Here is a 22793-nt window from a genome sequence, read left to right as displayed (position 1 = left end):
GTCACACGGAAAAAGTGTTGCCTAAGCGATGCCTCAGAGAGATGGCGAATTCTGTTGTATTATAACATTGACACAGCATAGGAGAAATAAGATAACCTAGGAAATGACTCAGAAATAAGTGACTCTTCTAAAGATATAAATACAAATGTAGGAGATGACAAAGAGGCGTACACGGCTCACACAGGTCTCCATTATTCCAATCAAGGGTGAGGAAGCTTCTACAGAACTTGTTGCTATGTGAGGGCTTAATACAAGAGCCCTAGGTATACTAGGCCCTCATAAACCTGTTTTTTCTGGTTTTGTTGGAAAGCTGATAGCTTCCAAAGGAAAGAAGAAACCCACGCGAACACAATTAAATTTAACTATTAATTCTACCCCTCTGTCCTTTAAGTCGCATTCATTTTTCAGTAGTAGTAAAAACATTTATTTTATTTTGTTACAGGAAGCAGAAAGTGCAATAGCGGCAATGAATGGTCAATGGTTAGGTAGCCGAAGTATCAGAACCAACTGGGCAACACGGAAACCGCCAGCACCAAAAAGTGAAGGTATGTTACACATTAACCCTGCACTGGTGGTGCCCTATATCGGAACACCAGTAGTGGCGTTAAGTCTGTAAGACACAAAATTTAATAAATTATTAAATAGAAAATCAAAACAATACTGGTATATTATTACGCTTTACTTCTTTATGAATATCATTTAAACAATAAAATGTAATGTAGGCCCAATAAATAATATAACCTTAAAAAATATTTAATAAATGCTGGATGTCCATAAATTGTGAAAAATAAAACAAGGGTTCATGCAAATTAACTTTTATTATATTAAGATCGAGTCTTACTGTCTTTAATGCAAAAACTACATTGTTTTTAATATATATATTTTTGGAATTCTGGAACTCCTGGAAGTTCACTTGAAGTTCCAATCACTTCTTGGCGTCGGTTGCGAATAGCTGAACAGATATTTTCCACCATTGAGCGACGCTTTGGATGCTGGTCGATTAGCTTTGCGGTCAACCGTTTTATGTATATTCTACAAAGCAACTTATCATTTTGATTATTGGCCAGATTTTTAATTTGGAAATTTATTCCAGCCACATTCGTGGATAAAAAAACAACATTGGATATCTGTGGGTATTTTGACCTCACCTTTCGTTGAATTATAAAACAATATAAGCTCAGGCTTCTGTTGATCACCTGTTAATTCGTCTATTTGATCATTATTGTGCATAGTTGATGACATTTTTCCCTTGTTGGGTATATAGGATGATATTGATGTATACTACTACTAAGGATTTCCACAGTTTTCACTGTCTTCCTTCACTCAACCGTTTTCTCCAACTTTCCCTGTCATTCCAGTCGCCATCTCGCAGGTTTCTTTTCTCCATAGCCTCGTCGATTTCATCTCTGAATGACCTTCGGGGTCTGCCTCTCTTTCTTCTTCCAATCGGGCTCCATTCTGTGATTTTGTTTATCCAGCGTCCTCTGTCCGCTCTTCTGACGTGGCCGTACCAGGATAGTCTCTTCTCCTCTATATAGTCGATTATGTCTGATTGCACTCCCATTCTCCGCTTAATCTCTGCGTTTTCAATTCTGTCTCTTTTTGTAAGTCTACAGCTTCTCCTCAGGAACTCCATTTCTACTGCTCTTATTCTACCTCTATTTCTCTTGTTTATTGTCCAGTTTTCGGACCCATATGTCAGGATACTTCTTGTCAGGGTGTTATATATTCTCTTTTTTGTCTTTATCGTAATGTTCTTATCCCACAACACTGAGTTTAGTTGTCTTATACAGTTTCTTGTTTGTCTCAGTCTGTTGTTTATATCTTCTTCTGTTGTTCCCTGGTTCGATATTATGGTTCCTAAATACTTGAATTTACCTGTTCCATTTATTTGTCTTCCCTCGTCTATCTCTAGGTATTGATGTATTTTCTTGGAAATGTTTGGTGTTTATACCCCAAACTCCAACTTTAACTGTCTTTTGTTTTTTCTCACGGTACCGACGTATATCAGATTGTGATCAAAAGTTTAGTAATAAGCTAAAAGCTAGTAAACCAATTATCAGACGTAAGTTTTCTTTCAGTACCCAATATTGGATCAATTAATCTCTAGACAATTCTAGCTGGATCATTTTTTAACTGAAAGAGTCCCTCTAGTTGTAAAAAAACATATAGTTTTAATTTAAAGTATATCAGGTTTTTATATCAACTAAGGCAAACCTTTTTAATCCGTATTTGTTTGGTTTGGAAGAGGTACTCTTCAAACCAAAAGGGTACCCTCAAAAAGAGGGTTCAAACCCTCGTGGTGACCTGTCTAATTTTGTTACAGGATTTAGTTGGTTGCTGGTTCGTTTATTTCCTTTTGTGATGGTGAAAAATTATACACTTAAACCTTTATTAGCGGTTTATTAACTTCCACAATATATTTTTGTATACACTTTACAACACTAAACTAAATTTAACTATGCTCTTGTAAGAACAATTGTGTGGCACAGGCGAGAGAGAGAGAGAGACGTCTTGATCGACTTAACAATTTGAAATACTTAATGCGACTGGGGTCTATGCGACTAGAGGGGGCAAAGGGACGGTGGAGAGGTGTGTGGGCTGAAGAGGTGTCAAATACGCTGACGATTGTCTGGTCTTTTTTACTAATAGATAATGTTTGATATTCAAACTACAGAGGCGGCGTTAAATCAAATTGGAGCAGTAAAAAATTAGTTGGTTTTCCAACAGTTGTCTTATAGGAGCTAGCTTATCAGACAATTTTCTTTGGTCTCGAGTTTCTAAATCATTAAATCAAAGATGTCTTAACAAAGGTAAATAACGTTGCTGCAACATGGTTAATCAAAACATGTCAACCCTTCTGCCATTTCGCTCCCACAGCTCTTCTTTATCCGATTTCTTTTCAAACACCCAGCTAAATAGAGCAATCCTAGTAAAACTCTTTTTTCGATTATATCAGTGTTTTTAGCAAACTTTCATTTGATCTGTATTTAATGGGTTATATGATCCATCATTAATCACATATAAAACAATATTACAACAAACATATAAGTTAGGTAGGTAATACAAAAATAATGACTCATGACCTAATGCCACAAAAATATTGGTACCAGGAGCAGGGAAAATTTTTTATTTTCGGAAAATAAAAAATTTTCCAAAATACAAAAACCCTATACGAAAGCTGCACTCTGTGCCTTTAAAATGCATCTTAATTTTTGTTCATAGGTCATTTGGATCAAAAGATATCGAATTTTTACCGTCGAGCTGTTACAAATTTTATTGAACATTGATTTCGCGCGCTTAACTGACATGCAAAATCGACGGTCGCTTCAAACTTTGTTTCTTAGAGAACAGTCCATTCTACACAAAAAATGCTTATAAATATTTTTGTTTAAAATTATCTCAGCTACATTTTTTATTTGAAACATTTTTCTCTACGATGTATAGATTTTTGGTAAATCTATTTTTTTGCGTTTTTACCCCCTGAGAGGGAGGTCTTAATATTCTCAAAATTCAGGTCCCAAAATTATTATTCTCTGCCAAATTCAGCTTGTTCGTATGATTTTTAGGGGTCAACTCTCTGCCACTTAGCTGGCACAGTGAGTCTTGCAAATTTGGGGTTATGTAAAGGTTTTGTAATAAAAGTTTTTTTGACTACTGTTTAGATTGTCAACGTATTTAGAAATAATTAGTAATTGCGTTATTATTTAAAGGAGAATGGATGATGCAGATGAAAGTGTAAGTGTTGGAAGGGAGTAAAAAAGAAGAGTTACAGGAGGAACAAGGAAAAGTGAACAAATTACCAGGCATGCAACTCCTAAAAGAACCATGTAAGCACAACAAAAATCGGTTCACGTTCGGAAGAATAAGGCCTTATTACATCAAAGCTTTTAAAGAAGAGTTTTATAAAGTTTTAGACAAGAAAAAAAAATAACTGCCAGTTAACAATATAACTGCCAGTCTAATTCATACAACACAAATCAAAAGACATATACCTAGGCCAGTAAACAAAAACAAAAATCAAAAACCTGGATCTTAGTGAAAGTACTCAATAAAATACTTCTTTCCAACTGTCTCTGGTGCTAAAACTTGTGTATGCTTAACATTTTTTCACAATTTTATTGGTGTTGGAGAAACAAGAATAAAAAACATGGCAAAATAAGTGCATTTTAGGTTTGCTGTTCAAGAGAAAAGAGGAGGTGACACTACCAGAAATAAGTACTATGTGAAGAAGGAAAGTATTAGATAGTACATAAAAAAGCTCAGAGGATATGAATCATATTACAGCGAAAGGAAGTCTTAAAGATTGTATCTAAGTAGGGACATTGATTATAAACCACACAGCCTCAGAACACCTCCGAAAAAATGGAAAAGGAAAGACTTACAAAAAGATTGTGTTGGTAAGAGGCTTGAAAAACTACAGCTATGAACAAGAAGAGTCTTTTGTGTCTTTGAGAAAGAAAGGAAAAAAGAATCTAAGACAAGTGAGACTGGAAGAACGACCACTTCATCATGTATTAAACAAAGAAAATACCAACGATGTTAACAAACTTTTGAAAAAAATCTTTGAAGAGCCTTGGTTGGTACCAAGAATTGGTAGAATTTATTTTTGATGACCTTACTACAGTAGCTGCTGGTGAGGAGCAGGAAGAAATGATTGACTGTCTTGACGATGAACGCTGTTACTTGCATATTTAAAAAACTATTTGTTGCATTAACTACCTATTATGACAATCTTTGTCACTTAGGTAAGGCGTATATTATTATTTATTCAAAATAAAAGCTTAGTCAGAAAATTATTGTTCCTTTGCTTTATTGCTTTATTACTTTATTTACCTGTAAATCAGCTTATGTGCACAACATTTTACATGCAAAACGACTTCTTTCCACGTGAGTTCGTGCAAAAGGTCTTATTTCTAAAAACAAAATTAAATTTATAAAACTATTTTTTAGCTACTCCAACTGAAATAAGTATTTTAATCGGTTGTTTGGAACCAATTCTATTGCATAACATTGATTAGAACTTATTATCCATTTTCAAAGCAAAGCTACAAGTTTTTCGCCCTCGACACTTGGTCTGTGTCATCTTAACTGATAAGAACCACGTGTTAAAAACCCAGCAGAGAGATATGTAGTTCCTCAAGTATTAAATTTATCCATTGTCATCGACCTAGAGTCAACATATAATTTAAGTTTGGAAAGATATAACCCATATATGGATGTCATAGCCACAAATTTCATTGTTAGCTTCAAGTACATAAGGCACTGAAGATGATCTGATTAGATCGAAAACGTTATGCTGCTACTGTATAAATTTTGACGACACTTCTTGTAAAAGTTTTAACTACATGTTTATTTTATATACCTAAATACAATAGTGAAGTGTTTTAACTTCTGTATGTTTTTATCTATGTATTTCTTGTTATAATAAAGACATTATTATTTCATAAAAGTTCATTTATTTTTATGTTACGGTAAAGAACAATCTCTAAATTAATGTTCCATAAAACATTGGAGTAATTTGAATGATTTTCATGCTGCCTAAAATACAGTGTTCAAGTTGACGCGCAGTATAGTAAACAACGATTTCCAAACACTCTTGAATGCCTAAAGTACCACTCGATTCCATTTTATAAAATTAATGAAATGTTTACAGTTTTGAAAAATGCTAGTATAACTTGAACATAGTTAGTCAAGCGTTATAGTAGAAGTGGTATATAAAAATGAAATATTCCGTTTTCCAAAATAAAATACTATATTTGTTTTTAAATAGGTAAATAGAAATTGTAATGTATTTTGTAATGTCTATACTTTGTAATATAATTAATTTGTAAGTATGTTAATATCAGGCAGTGCGAAAACTGTCTACTTGCTGCGTTTTACTAAATTGCCTTTTTATACTTCTTCCCTAAATTTATGCAATTACTTGGTCCATCCAGTGTAATTTCCTCAATCTTGTTAGACAATTTTTATATTAAGTGACCGTTATGACTTTGACAATTGACAATCTACTACCAGTTTTAGATTTTCCACTACTCTAGAGACATTTCAAGTGTGAAATACTTGTTTCGAGATAGGGAGGTCAGTTCGAAATTTGTGTATTATCAGAACATAAAAAACCTAATATATGCTAGTTTTGCTCGATGTTGCATGTTTTTTCATTGCAAAGTGTTTTCATTGCACATATCCAACACTTTTCTACAAGCGACGGTAACAGAAATCAATTTATTTCCGGGACACAGGCACCTTCTCTGTCGTTTACTTGGGTAATTCCAATCTGGTGCTTTTAATTTGCGGAAATGGGTACTTAACATTTTAGTACACCGCAGTGAATAGATGGCTAAGTTTAGAATGTGATCCAGTTTTGTGTAGAAAATTTACGGTTCACCGTCAATGGTGGAAGTTGCAGCTCAGGCTTTTGGGCGTAGTAAAGAAGTACAGCAGCTACTCCGACTGCAAAAAGCGTCAGTACTATATTTCAGGAACGGCTGAAATTTTAGTTGAGAAAGTAAGGGGAGACTATGCAAATAAAATTTCCCCTAGTAATTCATATTGCCAATATTACTTTATTAAATCAAGTTGAAAAAATGGTACTCACTCCAACTGATTGCTAAATCACCACAGAGAGCGAAGAACCCCCGGTTTCAAATAAAAAATTAAAAGGTAGAATTTCTGCATAGATATGCATCAGGAAAGTCAGATAATGTCGTTAAAGAAATGAAGAAATGAAACGTTTTAATATTGATATTTTAGGAACCAGTAAAACGAGATCGTCTGGAAAGGGAATAGGTCAACATGAAGACACACTGTTTTACTATTCTGGATCTACAAACAAGGATCCATGCTACAGACATGGCGTCGGATTATTAATAAGAAACATAATAAAGAAATCAGTAATTAACTTGATAATAAGCTTGGAACGAATCACTGTGATGCAACAGGCATGTAAACCATTTAATATCAACATGATGTATATGCGCTACGGCAGGCAAAGCAGATCCAAAGGTTAAAAACTTATACAAACAACAGAAAGAAGTCAAATGAAATCGTAGGCTTCCACGGCCAGAGTCAGAATTATAGTTTATTCGTCTTCCGGGTTTGGACCGTGTCATTTGTGAGTGACCCAAAAGTGGGTTCATCTCGACGTTTCGCTACAATTGTATGTAGCTTCTTCAGGAGAACAAAAAAGAAAAAGAAAGGAAGATGGGTAGTTAGCAACGGTAACTCAGTTACTCAACGCAACCAGAGGCGAATACTAACTACCAAGATGGGCATTTGGTCACAGTAACTCAACTACTCAACGCAGCCAGAGGTGAAAACCAAATGCCAGGACAGGGATTCACGTCCAACAGCTCAGAACACTAACGCGTCGAGAGGCAGGGAGTGAATCCGACGATTACTCCGCTACCGCTCTATTTATAGTCGCGGTGACCTGTCGTGTCGGGACGTATCGGCACACTCCGTGGCGCGAACGTCAAGAAGCGCGCGCTGGCCAATCATGTGGCTGCATCGTGGTAGCGGGACCGGACGACGGCTCTAGACTGAGATTCCAGATGGGAGACAAGTAGTATCCTTTCTCTCGATTGATATTATGTGGATTTTTTCGGATCTCTAGAGATTCGCGGATTTTCCTGGAATAAAAGAAGGGGCTCTTAGAAATAATATGGGTTTTTTCGAACAATATGGAATGACCGGTTTCTTGGCAGTGTTCTGCAACTGCAGAATGGGAGAAAAGACCTGATCGAATGCATCTTTGATGCTCTTGAATCCGAGTTTTGACGGAGCGACCAGTTTCGCCAATATACACTTGTCCACATGAACAAGGAATAGAATAGACACCACAGGAAGATAGGGGCGGTAATGGGTCCTTAGGAGAGGGTAGATATTGTGAGATTTTCTTGGGTGGTCGAAAAGTAGTCCTGATACCTTCTTTGCGAAGAATTTTGCCAATCCTATCAGTGACACTTCGAATATACGGAAGAAAAGCCACAGGAGTATTACCCGAAGATTCTGAATTTGTCGTCCTAGGGTGTAACACGTCGGTGTACGCACCGACATCTACATCCCCCTTTACACCCTAGGACGACAAATTCAGAATCTTCGGGTAATACTCCTGTGGCTTTTCTTCCGTATATTCGAAGTGTCACTGATAGGATTGGCAAAATTCTTCGCAAAGAAGGTATCAGGACTACTTTTCGACCACCCAAGAAAATCTCACAATATCTACCCTCTCCTAAGGACCCATTACCGCCCCTATCTTCCTGTGGTGTCTATTCTATTCCTTGTTCATGTGGACAAGTGAATATTGGCGAAACTGGTCGCTCCGTCAAAACTCGGATTTTGAGAGATCGGAGAGATTTTGAGTCTTCTTGACCCTTAATATAGCTTCTTACCTTTTTCTTTGGGATCTGGGCCAGCTCGAGCTCTAAGTTTAAAAGCTTTGTACCTCGCGTACCTTGACTGCTTTCTAGAACTAGGCTAAGATTTCAACAGCCACCTTCTTAAAATAATTATCATTCTCGATATGAATTTTTTCTCTTCGTAAGTAAATGATTGACGTCTGTCTTTGATTTCCACAAAGAACTGTCGGTTTGTCGAAAAAAAAAGCAATGTTAAATAGAAAGAAATTTTCTAAAGCGAACTTAAAACAAAAAATATTAATTATTTGAAAAAGAATTATTTTTTTTTGTTTCAGTAAACTCCAAACCACTGACATTCGATGAAGTTTACAACCAAAGCAGTCCAACAAATTGTACAGTATATTGTGGAGGTATAACAAACGGTCTGACAGAGGAACTGATGCAAAAGACTTTTGCTCCATTTGGAACTATACAAGAAATTAGAGTATTTAAAGAAAAAGGATATGCCTTTGTAAGGTAAAATTTATATAAATGATTGACTACTGGATTTTTTAAGTACTAGTTATAGGACTTCCTATTTTAATTAAAATGACAGTCGTGGTATATTTTTGTGTAAATTAATTTTTTTATAAGCACATTCACCATTTTTGTTGCTCAAAAAATAAAAGTACATACGTGCATCCATTTTGATCTATTTATATTGGAAACATTGTATTGTATATTATTAAAGTTAGTAATCAATTTATTCATGACATGCAGTAAAAGTTTCTCTACAGTGAAACCGGTAACCCATTGTTTTTCAACTTTATTAAAACCTATTATGGTTTGAGGTGTTATTAAAGTTATGAGGGTTTCAAACATCTGCTTGAAGTGACTGCTCCTCAATATAACATACCTAGTAGAAGTACCATTACACGGTGGCTTCCTGAGAAATATAATGTCCTGTCAACTTTATTAAAATCAAAAATTTGTAGTGTTGAACATGTGACTTTGACCAGTGATATTTGGTCAGACATACAGATCCGCAGTTTTTTAGGTGTAACTGGTCATATTGGACTAGGCACGGAGTTCCAATCAGTTACATTGGGAGTTTACTATCTGGATCAAAGACATACATCTGAATATATAGCAGAAGAGCTCCTTAGAACCTGCAATGACTGAGGATTTAGCACTGACACAGTATCTGCTGTTGTCACTGATAATGCAGCAAATATGTTGCAGCAGTAAAAATTGCTGTTGGAAAAAAGAAGCACCTCTCTTGTTTGCCCACACATTAAATTTAGTTGCCCAAAATAGCTTACAAATACCTAATTTACAAAATATGCTATTAAAAATTAAAAACATTGTGACCTTTTTTAAACATAGTTGTGTGGAAAGTGATGAGTTACGAAAGCCAGTGAGAGGTGACGCCGAAAAAAATATTTAAGAACACTCAATGGCAAGATATGGGCATCAAGAATAATGGAGAAAGATTAAATCATCTAAAATTTGAAGATGATGTTGTATTAATCGCAGATAACTTACAGGATACAGTTTCTATGATACATTCGCTTAAAAGTCTGTCTGAAAGAGCAGGATTAAAGATAAACTTTAAGAAAACTAAACTTATGACAAATCTCGTATTGAGTGGAAATATAACTATCGACAATAATACAACAAACAGACACTTACAAATATCTGGGACACGAGATCAAAATAAAAAGAGACTTTAACACTCACGCAAAAATCTGCGAATAAACTCAGAGTTACACAACGAGCCATGGAACGTGCAATGCTGAACGTCAGCCTTCAAGACCACATAACAAACCAACAAATTAGGCAAAGATCATGAATTCAAGACGTCATCAAAAGAACCACGACGCTTAAGTTAAACTGGGCAGGGCACTTAGCCAGGACACAAGATGGATGATGGAGAAGGCGTATTATGGAATGGAGGCCCAGAAACTATAAAAGAAGCTGAGGACGACCACCAAATAGATGGACCGATGATATAAACCGTGTAACGGGAAACTGGCTACAAGCGGCCCAGTGTAGAGACCACTGGAAAGAACTGAGGGAGGCCTATGTCCAGCAGTGGACGCGATTGGCTGATTGATGATGATGATGATCCAAGAAATAATTTTAAATCTCGACAGCGTCCTTTAAATTGTTAGTAGTTTTTATAGACCCTGGTAAGCGAACTATTATGATCATATGTCTTGTCCTAGTAGTTCTTGGCTTTGGAGAATGCTTCTTTCAGTGAGTGGTACATTTCTCCTTTTCTGATTCACTATCAGAATTTATAACTTTCTCAATGCCCTATTCCTCTTCATATGATTCATCTTCGTATGCCACTGATTCACTATCAGTGTTATGTAGTCCTATTTCTTCCGCCCGTGTTCGTAATTTCTGATTGCTAAAATTTAACAATCTTTTATTTAGAATTAGAAAAATATACAAATATCTAAGAGAAATATTTTTGAATAAATATTAGTGTAGGACTTAAGGATACGAAAATAGTTTAGAAGAATAACTTGCCTATGTTTATACAGCCAACGGGTAATATCCTCTATCAAACGCTTAAAAAATACTCGAAAAAGCTGCTAAACTGAATTTCTTTGCTTCTAGGGCTTCATTAATAAAATTACAGACGCGGTAAATTTGCTCTGTGGTGGTCTGCTCCTGTTTAAATCCAAACTAGCGGTTGCGTAATATTTTGCGTTTTGAAGGAATTAATTATGAAAGTAGCTAGCGGAGTTTATTTAACTTTAAGTACAGAACATATTTTCTTTTGTAACTCGTTATAGACAGTACAACCTGTATAGTTTGCTGGGAGATTTCTCTCGCAAAGTGGTACATAAAATGTAAATTGATTGATTTTTTTTTCTAGCAGAGACCAAAAAGTTGAAAATCTCAAATTGCTTATTGAGTAACTTACTTCGTTTTTACTTCTGAAGGCAGTATATCACTCTTACTTATAGCCGTTTTTTTTACTTTTTCAGATTTTCTACAAAAGAATCCGCTACGCATGCTATAGTAGCAGTTCATAATACAGACATCAACGGTCAAATTGTTAAATGTTCTTGGGGAAAGGAATCCGGAGATCCCAATAATGCACCTGTAACTGGTCAGGTGAGCAATGTTAATTTTTATGAAATAATTGAACAATGAACCCCGTATTATATGTTTATATCAAATTTCTGGCTTTTTTTATGTTGACGTTTTCGGTGCCTTTGTACTAATTCCTTGCTTTTTTGTTTCAAAAGTCTATAAACACTTACTTTTTTAACTCCGGTCATGGTTGAACACTTAGAAATACTTAGGAATGTGCAAGCTTTATTTAAATGTCTAAACATACAGAAATTGAAATCTTAATAATATATCTTAACGTACCATAAATATAAGTTTATAGCTGCTTCCCACGATCGGCGATTCTACAGATCATTGCGCACAACCGATGAGCACGGACGGCAACGCACCGCAGACAGAGCTCTTCCTACGGTCCGTGACAGTCTGTGTAGGCCCGTCTTCGTTCGGCTCGCGGAACGAGCTGGGCCCGTACACACTTCTCTTGGCCTTGTGTCAAGCGTGGTGTTGGTGTCCCGGCACGTACCCGCCAGGAGATTTAAGAGTGGTAGAGGAGAGATCCTCGGCGGCGACCTGTCTACGTGCGAGGTGGAAATTCCTCTGCCTGCGTCACCTATCCGCCTGTGGGAGGGGATAACGGGTAGGTGAGGTAATCGCAACACAGGTACTACGGGGAAGGTGGAGCCCCACGAAACGTGTCTAGCGTACGTGGCGTGGCACCTTCATTTTGGTGTCGGACTCGTAGGGTGGCAGTGGATTTGTTAACGGTCGTATAGCCGAAAGGCCAGGTAGACCAGGCTCCTGCCAGTTTTTTAAAAATTGGAGGGCACAAAGCTTTGCAATGTGTAGGTCCGTGACAGTACTGTTTGATTTAACTTTATTTCAAAAACTCTTTTTTTTTAAGACTTTAATCGAAATAGTACTATTCTTTAATTGATTTTTTATTCGGTTCCATGCATCATATATATCGTTCCGGTTCTTATTTTCTGGCGCCGTATAATTCCATAAGCTTGGTTCATTTTGATACAAATTTAAAAAATCAAAAATAACTTCGTTTGTCGATTCCATTTTTGAGCAAAAAAATTATAAAAAAACTGTAAAACAACTTTGACAATACTACAGACAACTACTTGTGTCAGTGAATGAACAACTTCTGACTTGCACTTGTCTGTTTAAACACGGGCGCGCTCGGCGTGTCGCACGGGCATGTACCGCACCTTTGATGTTACCGATTCTCGATGAATACGACGCACCAGCACAGATGTGTCTGTGCTACCACGGACGAGACATTTCCCACGGTGAGTCGGTACGAGCTGGTCCGCGCTCGTCCGCAATATCGCCGATCGTGGGAAGTCGCTTTTAGATACTCCATTAAAAGAGAATAATATAAAGAGTTTATGAACACTTTAGGAAAACGATACATCATCGGTGGCGACTTTAATGCAAAGAATATCCACTGGGGCTCTAGGCTAACTACAACTAAAGCAAAAGAACTATTGTTAGCTGTTAAAGAACAAAAGGGTGAATTAATATCTACTGGTAGACCAACATACTGGCCTACCGATAGGAACAAAATTCCAGACCTGATAGATTTCTTTATTTACAAAAATATCTCAACTAACTATCTGGATATCAATGACGGCTGGGACATGAACTCTGATCACTCACCGATAATTTTAACTATGAGTGCTACAGTGATCAAAAAAGGGTTCAATCCAATATTGACTAATAAAAAAACTGACTGGAAGAGCTTCAAAATAAACCTTGTTAATCTTGCTGTACCATTGAGAAATACCAGGTAACTTGATAACGAATTAGAAATTTTATAAAAAATGTCCAACAGGTTGCTTGGGAAAATACTCCCACAATAACCTCTAGAACAAAAGGGAACGTATATCCAAAAGAAATCAGTGAACTCATAGTATAAAAAAGAAAAAAAGTGGCAGGAATACATAGTTCCACTAGACAAAACTAGTCTAAATAATGCTACACAGAAATTAAAAAGGGAGAATCATTTAAAGAATTGATTTAACAGCTGACCAGAACACAGATTATTTGTTATGGAAGGTACCAAAATGAATGAAGAGACCAATTATTCATTCTCCATAACCTGCGAAAATGGTTTAACTTAACCACTACCGGACTTTTCAGGGCAGTAGTCAACAAAGTCAGAATAGCCATGGTAGTGGCCAACATCCGATAGGCACGATCAGAACAAGAAGACCAGATAGCAGTATACAAACACCGTACAGGTGTTATACAAAAAAAATCTTAACGTAATAATTGATAATGAGAAATTTTATATTGATTAGTAGTTTTACTCCTTTCTAAGAAAGTTTAATGCTTCTTACTGATATTTTATACCTGAACATTTATGTAGGTGACTACATTATTGCTTTATTAAAATGACTGTAAAATTTGAGATAAAAGAATGTTAAATAATTTTGCTACTGGTTTATAGCATTGCATTTGGAATTGTCAGCTGTGTCATAAAACTATCACTAGTTTTCAAAAGGAGTACAGTAAAATATGATAAGATATGTATATTAGAAATGTCTGCAGCTTCGCCAACTGCAACATTTTATCGTTTAGTATTTTAATGTTTTCAGTGTTTATTTATTTATGTTTTAGTCCGTCTAGTTTTAATTTTTAACACTGTAACCTATAATCCAGATAATAAAAAATTTATCAAACATAGTAAACTGCAGAAACGTCTGTAAAATATTGAAATGTTTTATTGATCCCAGACGATAAACCAAGGAATCTTAGATAAAGTTGTATTAAACATTCACGTTAGAAAATATAATATAAAATCTATGCAAGTTGGAAATAAAAAATTACATTATAAAATATTTAAAATTAAAATTATACTCTATATCCACGGGTATTTGTAAAAACATCGTAAGCTAAAATTTTGCCAAAAACGCGATATTTAACTTAGTTGGTTGCTTTCGATAATTTAGTGCTGATTCAAAATTATTTTGCCAGTCATAACAATCTAAGTGTTTAAAATTGTATTTAATTTTGATCCTTCGGTTCTTAAGTACCTTACGTTTCAACCTCATATTGCACTTTTTGTATCGTACGCGATAAGGTAGTACTGACAAAAATGATCGTTAACGGTATAAAGCACGATATAAGGCACGTTTACATGTATCCAGTGGCTGGAGCCAGTTTCACTGGCATGCCAGTGCTTGACATAGGACAGCGCTGGACAGGCACGTTTATACGTACACTTGCACTCACTGGCACGCCAGTTCCTACTCGGAGAAGTCAGTCGGTTGTTGTACTCGTTGTAGGTGCGCCAGCGAATAAAACGATGTGTTTACACGTGTCTAAAATTGCTGGTACAGAATTGGAGCGGACGCGGACGAAGACCACTGGCATGAAAAATAGACTAGCCCTCTATCCGAGACAGCGCTGGACTGGTGCAAAAAAGTGTTTACATAATATTACTACTATGACAGTGCTGTCCTGCCAATGTAGGTACTCAGTGTTGACTTAAATGTATGAGAAAGCAGTATAAATTTTATTTAATACTCCAGAAAATGACCGTTTCGGACTGTAATTTTCCTTGTCACAATGAACTTGCTTAAAAATTTGTATTTAGGTTCCTCTTATCCTCTGCTTTACTGTTGAAGTTAAGCCCACGGTTGCTTTACTTGGGAACTGAAAGCCTTCCCTTCTCGGAGGAAAAAACATACGTTCAAAATAAGTCCGGAAATGGATAAATTGACTGATTCTAAGCAACTTTTATTCCATAGAGTTTTCACCCTCTCAATACTTTTTGAGTTATTTATGAGCGAATATGTTCCTTTTTCAAAATGAAAATCACGTTTTCAGACGGTTTTTCACAAATAACTAAAAAAGTAAGTATTTATCGAAAAAAATATTCTTATCAAAATCTATCGTATAAAAATACAAAAAAAAATTATGTACTTACGAAGTCTGTAGACCTAGTAGAAGCAGAGTTGTACCTCATAAAAGTAGGTTCTTATTGGCCAAATCCCAAATCGAATATTTCAACATGAAATAACCAAAAAATAAAGCAATTATCGAGGAGAACGCGAGTTACGCTCAAAATAAAGTTGGTTTTGGTAAAAACATCGTGAAAATCCCCTCCTAATTAGCACCACAAATAAAATTAATTGTTATCGTTATACAGTTTACTTTATTTATGTATTATTCATATAATTTGTAAATTTACCCGGTCCAAATTGCTTATTTTTGAAAAAAATCGGTTTTAAAGTAAAAGAAAAATTTGTTAAATTTTGAAAAAAATGCCTTTTCTTTAAAATATCTTACAAAGTATTAGTGATACGAAAAATTTTAAACAATAAAAAAATATAGAAAAAATAAATATCTTAAGATTTCAAATAATTAATTTAAATGATCTGATTGCCCTTAAAAAAACCTACAAAATGGATTTTTTAAGTCTGTGATAAGAAGGCATAACTTGATATGTTGACATTTTAGCAAAATTGAGTTATCAACATCACTGTGTTCGTCTGAGCGAGATCTACAAAATGGTAGAACTTGATAATTCAAATTCCTAATAATAACGGAGATATAAGGCATGCCCACACCTGATATGTCATAAGTTGACATTACAGAAGAGATAATTACTTGATAAGTTAACATAACAATGTACGCCTCTGACTATAAGGTTACAAAGAAAAAGTTGTAAGATGTCAACCCTTGATATGTTGATTTATGTAATTCTTCCACTGTAAAAATCGGCTAATTTTTATGGTTCTCAAAGAAAGCATAACATGATATGTTGACATATCAAGTTGTACCATTCCTAAGAAAATCATCTATGATAGTGACGCTGAATCTGTTATGTACACACATCACGTATTGCCGTCTTATTAAAGATGACTAAACTACTGAGATGCGACTAAGCAAGTTGTGTTATAATTATTATTATTTTATCAAGTTTGATTATTTTTCAATATTTACTTTTTTTGATGTGTTGCCGTTTCCGAAGTTCCATAATTTTTACAAAAAGCTGCCGACAACGCTAACAGCTCCAGAATTCGATGAGCTAAACAATACGCAAGACGACTCCGAGACTGAAGAACAAGCAAACTCCTAGTTCACTCTTTGTACAACTTTTTTTGTTTATTAAAGTTATATTAATTTCATGAGATATTAAGTTCTTTCCCTAGTAGGTACACAGCTATCAAAACTTAAATTGTAAGTATTTGTACAAAAAAACTAACTTTCTGTTTTTTTAGTCGTATTATTGATTTTCCGATTACAAAAACATGGTCAAGTAGAAGATGGCAAAACTTGTTATGTTCAACAACCTTTAATAACTTTGATATTTAACAAAAATTCACTTACATACTTAACTCTTTCAATAATTGGTATTTAAGCTCTAGGAAAATTATTAGTTATAAATTGTACGTTAATATTTAGATTTACCAGAGACATTTTATTTTAAAATAGCTCTCCTGTAAACTTAGCGAAACTCGGTATATCAAGTTATCCACAGCTTATAATTAAGTCATACTAAGCAGTCATTGAAATTCAATAATATATAGGCGGTACTATAACAAATTATACAAATGTGTACAAATTGTACTTATACAAATGTGTTTATTTGATCCACCCACTGTACAATACTAATATTTTAATTAGTTACCTATTGAAAGAGGTTTTATTTTACTGTCACCCACCTCTGTTTACAGTCACTGTCAAGAAATCTTTGGATTTGTTACTGTTATCGGTAGGCCCAGTCGAAAACAAATTATTAGCACCAATAAATCCTGATATGAGTAATTTGTAGGCGTGATGTCAGTTTTTTATGAAACCGATAAAACGAGAATACTGGAAGTGTTTTTATATAAATACGTGAAATAAGGTGATAATAGTAAATAATACAGTTTTATTTAAAATTACTTACTCCGTTTATAGATCAGTTACTGACGGTTTTTACCTCCGAATTCTTTATAACTGAATCGATTCATTTGAAATTTTGTGTGTTGGTAAATAATTACCCAAGGAACAAAATTTATATAGTGCCGATGTGCGCTTCCACCCTGGGGGTGTTTGTCACCCCTTTTCGAGGGTGGAAATTTTTTCACTCAAAATAACCACGCTGTTCGATAGAAGAATAAATTTTAAACAAAAAATGTAGTAAATATTTTTTTCGCTAGATCAATACTTTTTGAGTTATTCGCTGTTGAAAAGTGTCATTTTTCGTTAAAAAAAACATGTTTTTCAAAGGTTTTTTTAAGAATAGCTCTGAAACTAAGAGTTTTATCAAAATAGTGTAACGACTAAAATTAAAGCTCATAAAAAAACAAAAAGATTGGCTTTTTAATGAATATTTTCTGTTCAATATTAACTGAGTTATGGCCGTTCAATGAAGGTTTTTTTTTTGTTTTTGTCTTTCAATACGAGTATTTGACGTTAAATAACGGAAAACGGGTACATTTTTCGACAAAAACTCTTATAATATTTTTAAAAGAGCTTGAAAAGACCTTTAAAATGAGTGATGGTAAAAGTCCTTTGCACTAACTGTACGTGAGATACGATCAAAAAAACGATGGGTTTCTCAAATTATTGTAAAAAAAACGCAATAAAACTAACGTCATGGTCACTAGGATTGAAATAAATTGTTTTCCTTATAGAATAATTCACTTTATTTTAGTGTTTTTTGTATGATCCAAAAGTTTAGCCACTTTAGAATACCCAGTTTTTGAAAAAAGTATGATTACATTTTTTTTTTTTTTGTAAATATTAAAAAAATATATTTTTTTTATAATAACTTTAAAACTATAAAAGATACGTAAAAGATGACAAAATACAAAAAAATAGTTTTTTTTGACAAAAATTTTCTTTATTTAATTTTTTTTTTGTAGCTTAAAAAATAACGGAGATATAGTTGGTTGAAGTTTGCTTTATAGCGCATGAACCACTGGTCTCCGACCCTTTGACCCTTCACCCTTTAAACATGAAGGACTTTAGAATGTTTTAACATTCCTATACTTATAGCCCGTTAAATTACCTGTAAAATCGTTTTTTCACGCATGTTGTAGCATCAAAATTAACCGAGTTATTGTAAAAAAACCAATAGTACTTTTTAGAATAAATTTTTGAGCATGGAAAAATTTTATAATTTGGAGCATTGGAGCATTTCTATGGAACTAATAGACATTTAATAATATATACATTGCATCTATGTATCTCTCTCTCTCTCTCTATATATATATATATATATATATATATATATATATATATATATATATATAAAACAAGTTTTGGAAACAGGTAGGGATCTTTCTATTTGGAACATCTGCTATAACTAAACCGACTTTTTTTCTATGTGTGTATGTACTTTTTCGTCAGTATAGCTCTGGATGAACCTACCAAAAGGGTTTATTTACAAATCCAGATATGGTTGGGAAATAACAGCTTAAATATTTTGGATTGGGTTTGGTCTAAAAGTGGAGATTCTTTGGAACCAATTAAAATGCAAAGTTTACCAGCTCCAGAAGAACTGCTGAAAATGATTTTTTGCAATTGTACAAAAGGTTGCGGATCAGCCTGTGGCTCTCTTCGGCTGGGATTATTTTGCAACATGCGGAACATGCTGTGGTGACAATTGACAAAATTGTCCTCCTGTAAACAAAGACCAATTGGACGGTGAAAATTATGATTCCGATGATGAATAGACATTCATTTATTTTATACATCGTTTTATATAAACATTATTTACTTTTAGTTAGGGTTAGGGATTTAAGGATTTTATTTTCTTAAAAAGGGGTGCTTGTAGAGGGTTGAAAAAAGTAGGCTCATTTTATAAGTAAAAAATTAATTTTTGTCTACAAACAATGCACTCTAAAAATGTTTCAAATCGTTAAAAATATTTTTTAATTCATTTTTGACAAAGGGGGTGGTTGTGAGGGTTGAAATGTTGAAAATATAATAAAATGTTATTTTATAAGCAAGAAATTAATTTGTGTTTAATAAAATGCACTCAAGAAAGGTTTCAGACCAATAAAAATATATTAAATTAATTTTTTAAAAAAGGGGTTGGTTGTGAGGGTTGAAATCTTGAAATTATAATACAAAGTTATTTTATATGCAAAAAATTAATTTTCGTTAAATAAAATGCACTCAAGAAATGTTTCAAACCAATAAAAATATTTTTTAATTCATTTTTAATTCATTTTTGTCATAAGGGTTGTAAGGGTTGAAAATTTCCAATAAATAAAATATTATTGTATAGCTAGGGTATAAATTTTTATTTGTATTTAAATACATAATTGAAATGTCTCAAGCTGCTACGACTTTTTTTTCATATTTTTTTATAAAAAGTATTAGCTTTTAAGGGTTTTTAAAGGGTTTTAAGGGTTGAAAATTGTGAATAATTAATTTTTATATTAGAGAACACATTACAATATTTACCTTATACGAATAAACAAGATTTAAGTGCATAAAATAATTAAATCCGTGTTTTTCCCAGTTTCTTCAATAAGGGGGAGTTTTCACCCCTAAAAACAAAAAGCGAACCTAGATCGTATATAGCTTTTGAAGTGGAGGGTAAGATAAGCTTAATTTGAAATTTTCAAAGAAATCGATGCAGTTATAAAAAATTTGGAGGTATTACCATATTTTAAGTCTCAGTAACTGAACTATTAAAATTAAAATTACATGCTTTTGATTTTGGATATAAGTGAAATTCCGATACATTAACAGAGACTGATCAATCACAGTGACACGGATAATTATTACGTACTAAATTTTTTATTTCTTTGTCAATTTTTGTTATTAATATGTTTTATGTTAAGATACGCTATTCAGATTAAATGTTACGTTTGGTCAGTCCTTCTTTATGGAGTTAAAGTCTGGACATTAAAATTAAATACCATAAGACGGTTAGAACCCTTGTGGCTCTACGGCAGAATCCTCAGAATGTCATGTACTTAACAGATTACGAATCGAAAAATATTAAAAATCATAAATAGAGAGTTACAAGAACGATTAAGAAAAGAAAAACCTCGTACCTAGGCCACATAATGAAAATGAGAAATCTAACCTGCTACAAATAATATTTGAAGGGAAGATAGAGGGCCGAAGAGAAGTAAGTAGAAGAGTTATATCAGAACTTGGACAGGCATGAACGTTCAATAATTACTAAGAGTGGCGCAGAATAGAGAACATTATAATGTAGTGATCGCAAACTTCCAATAATGGAGTGCACCAGAAGAAGAAAAAGATTCATGACCAATCATTTATAGATCCGATACCCTAAAACTATCATATGGTTCTCATAAGCCTCACGCTTAAACTAAACTTTATACAGACAAAGTCTGATAAAATATTGTATATATACAAACACACATTTTAATAGGGGAATGTTAAATTATAGTTTTTTTCCTAAATTTATGAATTTTAGGTACCAATTTATCATAGTTAAAATAGTTTAATCGTATTACCCAAAAAGTTAGTAGAATAAAAAGTCATCTCCTGAAAAATGTGCGCTTACTTGTTTACGATGTTTTGTCAAAAACCCATGGATATTGTCGATGATACTTATATAAATATTTATACCTTTTAATAACTCTCAACGCGTTCTGAAATTTTCACTTAAATTCATTTAGATCAAATTTGTATCATATTGCATGTAGGGGAAAGGATAAGGTAGCTGGTTCAATGATTTAAAAGCAAATATTTTTAAAAAAAAACTATATTCTCACATTCCTACATTTGGTAGATAAAAATAGAGGACTCTCGAAGGACCAGCGACGAATAGGTCGTAAAATTGCGGAATATTAATAGTGTAGTAAATAATAAAATTAAAAATAGAATAATTAAAATAAGATTTCCGGTAGAAATGTTTTTATTTTATTATTTACATAAATAAATAGCTGTATCGGAATTACCAACAAATCACTCTTTTTAATGGTAATAAAAACAAAAATGTTCAAATAAAATGTTCTTAAAATACACAATTGTTCATATTAATTGTTCTTAAAACTAAATAAATGCGATTTATAGAGCAAAAAAGTTTAGTTGTATATCCGGCAACCCTGTACCTAATTTGTCGGACCGGCATTTACGAAATATTGGCACAAAAACTGTCAATTTTGTTCTGTATTAAAGAATAATTTTAGGTACTTACGTATTAGATGCACTAACACTGAATTTAATTAAGTTAACTATTTAATAAAATAAAATTAACTTGAAATCTGCTTATATTTGAGAAACGTGAGATTAACTATTTACTTTCTTCTACTTGAGAAGCTAAAAATGGAGTTTGACTAGCGTGCTTCTATTTGAGAAAACAAAGTCGAAGTGCGTTAAGGGCAATTTAGTTTGAATGTGAAAAACTGACAGGAGCAGGTGATACGAAACAACATTAAGAAGTCATGTCGTGCTGATTGTAGGTTTTTAATTTAGTGACATGGGAAATTAAAATAGTTTTAATTATTATTGTTTAGCTATTGAACAAACTATTGTAGAAAAGACAATTATTTTTTTACAGTCGTAAGCAGATTCATCAAAATTTTGCATTTGTATTTAATTTTCATTATTTAATTATTATGTTAACCCTTTATAATCCGCTGTAACCATCAGATATGACTCTTCTGTCAACCTCTTCGTCTGATTATTATTAAACTTGATAATCCTAGATTTGTTATAGAGAACAAGAAGTGTGTGATTGATTATTAGAATGAGGAAACATTGAAACAAAAAATAAAATCAGAAGAATTTCGATATATAAAGCAGACTCAAATGTAAGCACAGTTATTTTAGGAGTAAAACTATATGGGAACCTATAAGAAAAGCAGCAAGCACAAGTCAGGTACCGGAATAAATCAAAAGCAGTTCTTTGAGAATTTTCCTTAGGAGATCGCATCTAGTCGTATAGTGTTAACGCCATTAACAACTTGCGATGTCCAAAACTTTCTTTATCTCAGTGAGGTTCTACCTGTGATGCCGTATGAGTCTGTCGGCTACCTAGCAAGAACTGAATAATAAAAAAGCGTTCGTTAAAAAATTATACATTGTGTGTCAGCCAAATGGAATAAATTAGCTAATAAATAAGGGAGTATTCGAAAAAAACGGTCAAACGCGTCGATTAGTATTTATAGTTGCGCATTTTTTTTTCATAAAAACTTTTTATACGGGGTATATCAGATAACGGTGGCCAATACCAACTTGCTTATTTTAAATAGGACACCCTGTATATTAATTAATTTTAAGATTCCTCAGATCCTTTAGACATTTTTTGAATACAATATCCTATACCTACCTTTAACTGTTTCGAAAATATTAAGTAAAATGCAAAAATTCACATTTAGGAAAGAAAATTATTTATTTGTCGAATGTCGCTACAACATATTCAAA

General features: G+C 33.6%; 1 protein-coding gene across 1 annotated transcript in view; it reads left to right on the top strand.

Annotated features, from left to right (window-relative positions):
• The window catches only part of LOC140452550 (nucleolysin TIAR-like), a 364201-nt gene that overhangs the window by 322296 nt on the left and 19112 nt on the right, over nucleotides 1-22793 (top strand). The window contains exons 4-6 of the mRNA XM_072546876.1: nucleotides 443-545; nucleotides 8696-8876; nucleotides 11342-11459. Coding sequence (XP_072402977.1) covers nucleotides 443-545; nucleotides 8696-8876; nucleotides 11342-11459 — 402 coding nt within the window. The remainder of the gene's footprint in view (nucleotides 1-442; nucleotides 546-8695; nucleotides 8877-11341; nucleotides 11460-22793) is intronic.

The sequence above is a fragment of the Diabrotica undecimpunctata genome, chromosome 10 (assembly GCF_040954645.1).
Source record: "Diabrotica undecimpunctata isolate CICGRU chromosome 10, icDiaUnde3, whole genome shotgun sequence".
In the NCBI taxonomy this organism is placed as follows: domain Eukaryota; kingdom Metazoa; phylum Arthropoda; class Insecta; order Coleoptera; family Chrysomelidae; genus Diabrotica; species Diabrotica undecimpunctata.
The sequence above is the reverse complement of the archived record's forward strand: the minus strand, read 5'-3'. Positions and strand labels throughout refer to the sequence as shown.